A 6,867-nucleotide genomic window follows, 5' to 3' on the forward strand; every position below is an offset into this window, starting at 1 on the left:
GTGAACTACAGCGTGAACAGGTGTGAACTACAGTGTGAACTACAGTGTGAACAGAGGTGACTCCTACACAGTGTGAACTACAGTGTGAACAGAGGTGACTCCTACACAGTGTGAACTACAGTGTGAACAGAGGTGACTCCTACACAGTGTGAACTACAGTGTGAACAGAGGTGACTCCTACACAGTGTGGGCAGCTCCAGGTTCCCTCCGGTGCCTTCTCCATGTCGGGGTCCAGACAGACCATGTGGTAGGCTCTGGGGCAGGTGTCACACAGGATGATCTCCCCCCCCTGCTGACACACCTCGCAGTAGTCTTGGTGGTCCGTCTCGTAGCCGTCCCCGTCCTCTGCTTCTGAGACAGATGAAAAAGAAAACGTCTGACTTCTGGTGTGAAGACCTGGGGTCTGATGTACCGAAGTTGCTCACGCCCTGTTCCGCGTTCACGTTCAGATGTATCAAAACTGAAATGATCGTAGAAATGGGCGGAGCCTCGTGTCAAACCTTGTGTAACCCTATCCTTTTCAAAAACACACACCTCACCTCTTCTCTGACTAGGACCTACAGTTCCTCCTGATGATGTCACCTGCAGATCATGTGATCCACTGCCTTTTCAAATGTATATGCACATATTTTAACGTAGGTAGGGAGCGTGGTGTGGTAATTCCTCATGTGCGCTCAACGCCACGTTGGGATGTATGAAATGTACTTGGGTCATCAGGATTTTTCCTACGACCGACTCTGGATTTTTGCGTACCCCCTTTTTCACGATGAAATTTACGCACGTTCAGTACATGAGACCCCTGGACCCGAGGACGTCCACGAGGATGAATCACGTGTCCAGAACCACCGACAGACTCTGGGCAGGAGGTCACACCATCGCCCCCCAGAGGAACTGAGACGTTAGAACGCCTGCAGCTCGACACCGTGATCATGTGACTCGGCCTACACTGGAGGACAAACATGGTGACTGTGTGCTGACTCACTCACACTGACTGCTGTGACTGTCAGTGCATGTGCACGTGCACGCGCCTCCCACTGTTTAGTCCACAGACAGGTCGTCGCTGCACTAACGGTAGCGACAACATCAGTATCACACACACAGGAAACAGAACCAGAACTTGTTCTTGTCACCACTCCCACTTCACGTCCAGAGAAACCTGAGCTCACACCTTTCTTCTTCTTGGGTTTGCTCTTAGCGGGCTTCTTCTTGGAGCGGCTGCTGCGACTGTTGGATCCCTCAGACACCGACACGCTGTTCATGCTGCCGTCGTCAAAGTCACTGTCCACGTCAGGCTCGTCCTCCTCGCTCTGAGGGTCACAGCACAGTTAAAGAATGAACCACAGCACAAGTAAAAACAGCACCTCAGGTCAGGTCAGGAGCTGGGATGGGGGGGGGGGGCTTTGGAGGAGTTCTTACCGAGGAGCGTTTCCTCTTGTTGTTGAATCCTCCCAGTTTGATCTTCAGTGGAGCCACTTTTTTGGTCTTGCTGTTGTTCTTCTTCTCCTGAGGCTTTGGTGCAGGTTTGGACTTCTTGCGAGCATTTGGACCTGCACAAGACAAACTTGAACAGTGAACAGCTGCTCCTGGTTCTGGTGCAGACCAACTCATCACATCACATCACCCAACCACACCTTTGCCCTCCTTGGTCTTGGCCTTTCGCAGCGGTGGTGCCGGCGGCTGCTGAGGCTCCGGCGGAGGAGGCGCTGGCGCGGCTGCAGGGACACTGGGAGCCACCTCTGCCACCATGGTGTCCACAGCAGCAGGGACGTTGGCTGTAGCTAGGGCAGCATTAGCGGCGGCTGCCCCCCTCAGGGGGTTGTTGGTGCTGAATTCGCGCCACTTGGCGCCGAGGACCATCATCATTTTAGACACCGCGATCTTGGGGTTTTTAGCTGCGATGAGGGGCCTGGAGAGGAGACGGGGTTCAACATGTGGTTTAGTCTGCACCAGTCCAGAGTTGGACAATCCTCTCCACGTGGACACAACGGACAACAAGAACTCATTCCTTCTCCGTTCAATATTTGTACCTGACAAACTGACTGAAGGCCTTGTAGTTGGTGAGAGCGCGGTAGTCCTCCTCCGTGAAGACGTGGTCGATGTCCTCCATGCCCCAGTCGTCCAACAGCTGTGAAGAAGACTTGGGTTCCTGCAGGAAAGAAACTGAAGCTGGAACTTTCCCTTTACACCAGTGGTGACAGAAAAAAACAAGTCGTCTACAGTCAAACGTGACCTGAGGTGGAGGACTCAGCCTTAAAACTAGTGATGCACTGAATATTCACCCACTGAAAATTTCCGTGTGTTTTTGAAAGACTTATCATCGAAAACAAAACGCCCCAAAACAGGAGGTTATGATGGCGCAAGAAAAGAAATTACGGCCAGTGTGGGCTTCTCTGATAGAACCAACATGTCTCTGTGGACGGATGTCAATATATCTGAGAGAGACCAACAGACAGAGATTGGACACGTGTAATGTTGCACACCTTTGACTGAGATCTCCCTCTGTTTACCCTGGTGTGTGTGTGTGTGTGTCTGAGCTGTTCTTACCGAGCAGTCGTCATCGTCGTCGTCCTCCTCGTCCTCTGGTTCCGGTTCTTTCTTCTTGGCTGAACTGCGTTCATTTCCCACACTGCCCCTCTTCTTCTCTTTAACACTGCCCGTTCTCTTCTTCTTCTTGCGACCTGGTGTGTAGTCACTGCCCTCGCTGTCGGAGCGGCGCAGCGAGCCGTCATCTCCGTCGTCAACTCCACCCAGGTCCATGTGTTCCGGCGAGCTGACAGGAAGTTCCTGGAAAAAAAATAGAGATAAGAAGAGGGAAAAGAACGAGACAGATGAGGGACAAGAGAAGCACAGAAAAGATTAGGTTTAGAATGAGAACAGAAGACAAACGTCACTGGGCTGTCAGTAAATCACAACTGGTCAACGGGCCATCTGATGTTATAGTAGTGGACCAGAGGTTCTAAACCACTGGCACCAGGCTACAGAGAAGGAATTACCCACACATGATTCTAAATGATCATGATGGTAAATGAAATGAGCACACTCTCAGTCTGTTGACGTGGGTCAGGACACCTTCAACATTTTTGCGAGGCATGGTTTGCTGTTGAAATGACCAGAGAAAACCCGACAGGCTGAACATTAGGAACACTGACTAGCCACCAGGTGGAACCCCATTATTTCTGCATGGTGAAACCCCAGCAAATGAACAAACCCAGGTGACCATATGACTTCACATGCACATACCTCTCTCCGTGAGCGCCTCTTGCTGCTCTTACTCTCTTTGCTCTTCTTAGCTTTCTTTTTCTTTTTCACCTTTGGAGCCTCGTTCTCAGAGACCTCCTCGTCGTCATCGTCTGGGGGACACAAAATTAATCTGTGTAAGTTGACTGTGGTAATAATGAAGTCTTTCCACTACATCAACACAGTTATTACTTCAGTACAAACAGGATCACCTGGGCCATGGGGTTAAAACATTTCACAGGCTTCATACACACAAGTGACTGTACAGCATAAGCACTGAAATATTGGATTGATATCTGAAGGTGTTGATGGGTTTAGGAACCTTCATCCAGGCAACCCTAACATTAAGATTCATCTGCAGTTCAAGTGTTAAGCTGCATTCACACCAACACCGGTGGCATTGATGATGACATGACCGTTCAAGTGGAAATTAATCTGTTTTCTCAGTTTTAGCCAGACCAAAAAAAACAACAGTGGAAGAAATGAAGAGCAGGAACATTAGAAAGTAAAACTGAAAATAACTGAAGACTTCACGAAAACATGAACTTCAAGGAAGCCACGTCTCACTAAAACGACTTAGATCAACAGAGAAATAGCCTTATATAATCATGGTCAAGACTGTCTCACTGGACAGACAAAAATCACAAGCAGAATCCTGGGCACAAGACAGAAAACTATAAAGAATTGAATCAGATGAGCCCTCTGTGGTGGGTGAATGTCTCAACTCATTTAGTGCAACAATGACTTTTCACAATATGTTTAGCACTTTTATCCAAAGACACTTACAATTTGAGTGATATATATTAATTCTAAAATTATTATAATAATAATACAACATGCATTTTGATACGCACTCTATTGTTTTATGTAGGTGTGGAAAACACACCTGGTTAAAAACGGAGAATAAATCAAATATAGCATAATATTTACAGATCCCATCACTACTAACTTTTTCGACGGCTACAAAAAGTAAACAAACATAAGTCTCACCACATTAATATGACCATTAGGACCAATAAGGCGATAAAGTTACTTTGCCATGTTTTCATCAAAGAGATAAATTATTATTCGGACCTTTATTTCTTCTCACACTCAAACCGAAGGCGCCACCGGCCATGAGGAGGGGAAAGCTTTAGAACGTCATCCGTTAGCTTCAGCTAACTGGCTGCCTCCATCTTGTCATCGAAACGTAGAGACAAAAAACGGCTGATGCTGACGCTAGGCCCGGAAAACATACCGGCAGCCGGCGAACGGCTTTAGTGACAACCGATTGCTGTCAGATGAACTGGTTACGTACACTAATCGAATAATCGTAATATGCTTACAAATAATATGCTACAAAACCCGCGTCAGGTGTCGATAAATTTGCTCCCGGTGTTTCTTGGCTAACCGGAAGTTAGTTGAGGGGCTAAGCATGGCTAATGTGAACGTCAACTTAGCGGCTAATACAATATAACCGGAAGTTAGCCGAGTGGCTAATGAAACATGATTGATATGAACGTCAAAAGAATGTCTGCTAGCATCAACATTAGCATCCACGGCTAAAAACGAGCCGCGGTCTTACCGTGCAATAATCGGTCATCCGTGGCTCCGTACTCGTCTCTGTCATCTTCACTTCCAGACATAATCACCAGAAAACTTTTTACTTAGTTAGCCAACTGCAATGCTAGCTAACCAAATAATGCCTAAAGTTTATTTATTTTGCTTGTGGTAATCCAGAGTTGTGACCCAGTCGGAGCCTGTCCAAGTTGGTGAAGAGGTTTTATTCCAACAGGAGCAGCGGTTTCCCGGACCACAGAGAAAACATGTTAAAAGAAGAGAGAGAACTGAAGTAAATTTAGGCAGTACAGAAAAGACACACTAACAGACATCTGCCGGTAAAATCCAAACAGCCGGCACATGTGCTCCCTGTCCAGAATATAAATAGGAGTTTTTTATCGGGTGGTGTTGAAGACGAGGCGGACGATGATCAGCAGCCGTTCACTCATTCATCCACTAAATCATTCACTAATTCATATCTGTCACCCCTCTGCCTTCATCATCCTCATTTTCAGACCCGTTAGCATTAGCATGTGTGCTAACCGAGAACCCAGTTGCAGGAGCCGAACACACACCGACATCTATTTGGCAAAACCCACCCGGCACCCGTGACCAGATGGCTTCACTTGAACCTCCGTATCCGAAAAAACTAAGAAAAGAAACTAGAAAGTGTAAAAGACAAAAGTGTCAAATACTCACAACAGTAGTAACTCCCTCCACACTTTCCGTCCACAAACACCGGGAGGCGCTTTAATCTATGACCCTGCGTTAATTCACCTTCAACCAAACTGTTTTATCTTCTTTCTTCTTCGTTTTAATCAGTTTTCTTTTGTGTGCGTGTGAGCGGCAGCGTGTGCACACGACGACGACGCCGTCTCTGCTTCTTTCTTTTCTTTACCTCCGCGCGCACAAACTCATCCACGCACACACGCCCCACGTGGACGCGCGCACACACAAAGAGATCAGGGGGCAGACATCCCATAATAACCCCCTCAACACACACGCACGCATTCACGCACATCAGTCGCCCCTCCCCCCACTCTGCATAGTTACCTTGCAACTACAGACCATAATAGTCACCCCTCCCCCTCCATAGACTCTTCCCCATTCCTACAAACACGCACCTCCACCGTTGCCATGGAGATGTTCTCCCCCTCCCTCCCCTTCACGCTGCATCCCATAATATTCAGTCACACTGACATCCCACAATAAGCATAACTCCAAAAACACAGAGCGAGAGAGCAGTCACATGGCTGCTGCGTGTGCCACATGACCGCCGATCTCCACTGTGCACGTACGTGCACTGTTACTGTACAGGAAGTAGACGCAGCCCACACAGGCCTCTTGTCACACCTTGGACTGTCCTGACGACTGAGGTGAAGCCCACTGGTGCACACTCACCACCTCTTTCACAGGAAGACGTGGTGTCTTTTCATGGCCCACATCTGGGTTGTGAGTGTGTGTCTACACCGCGGAGACCCTCCTGTACACCGCCACTAACAGTGACAGTGAAGTGGCCCACACAGGTGGTTCCTATCCTACACACACACCAGTTACCAGCTGTATGTGGCCCACATTTGTTATCCAGAGTGTGGACCACATGACTAAAAGTGGGCTGAACTCCAGTGGAACTCGTCTGGTCTTCACACAGCAGGGATGGACCAGTGACCTAACCACGTGGCCCACATGTAGTCCCGCTGTGGTCCACTGATGTGTGCCATTGTTTTGGTTTAGATGTGGTCTACATTCTAGACCCCTGGTTACCAGATGATGGTACTATAGAAGTGACTCACATGGTACTATGTGATGACTCAGCATCATTTTAGAAAATAATGAGGTAGAGGTCAGGATGACGTGACCCACGGACAACAAAGGTCATGGAGGTCATGATTCTGGTGAGTCTGTGACCCTCAGACAAACACAGACAGAAAAAGTGGGCCACTGCTGTGGGCCACAGACAGATGATTCTCCAGTGTGGACTGTGGAGCAGGTTCAGGTCTGAACAGCAGCCTGTTTAGGTCAAAGGTCACTGGCTCTCACCGGGCTTTGACTGACTGATGCAGCTGTCAATCAAAGCTACACTTCTACCAC

The 6,867-nt window shown here is 48.2% G+C and overlaps 1 protein-coding gene across 5 annotated transcripts in view; it reads right to left on the minus strand.

Moving 5' to 3' along the window:
• LOC103393776 (chromodomain-helicase-DNA-binding protein 4-like) overlaps positions 1–5,812 on the minus strand; it is a 19,100-nt gene extending 13,288 nt beyond the window's left edge. The window contains exons 1-9 of one of the 5 annotated variants that reach the window (XM_025064905.1): positions 5,476–5,812; positions 4,802–4,976; positions 3,241–3,350; positions 2,545–2,784; positions 2,028–2,146; positions 1,632–1,906; positions 1,417–1,547; positions 1,169–1,307; positions 182–348 (exon numbers count right to left, since the gene is read on the minus strand). In XM_025064905.1, coding sequence (XP_024920673.1) covers positions 182–348; positions 1,169–1,307; positions 1,417–1,547; positions 1,632–1,906; positions 2,028–2,146; positions 2,545–2,784; positions 3,241–3,350; positions 4,802–4,862 — 1,242 coding nt within the window. In that variant the 5' untranslated portion in view covers positions 4,863–4,976; positions 5,476–5,812. Of the gene's footprint in view, positions 1–181; positions 352–1,168; positions 1,308–1,416; positions 1,548–1,631; positions 1,907–2,027; positions 2,147–2,544; positions 2,785–3,240; positions 3,351–4,311; positions 4,643–4,801; positions 4,977–5,475 lie in introns of those variants that run through there. The other 4 variants (XM_025064904.1, XM_025064908.1, XM_008330857.3 and 1 more) reach the window with 4 other exon arrangements.
• Positions 5,813–6,867: the final 1,055 nt, after the last annotated feature.

This window comes from Cynoglossus semilaevis, chromosome 18 (genome assembly GCF_000523025.1).
Source record: "Cynoglossus semilaevis isolate Cse_v1.0 chromosome 18, Cse_v1.0, whole genome shotgun sequence".
NCBI lineage: Eukaryota > Metazoa > Chordata > Actinopteri > Pleuronectiformes > Cynoglossidae > Cynoglossus > Cynoglossus semilaevis.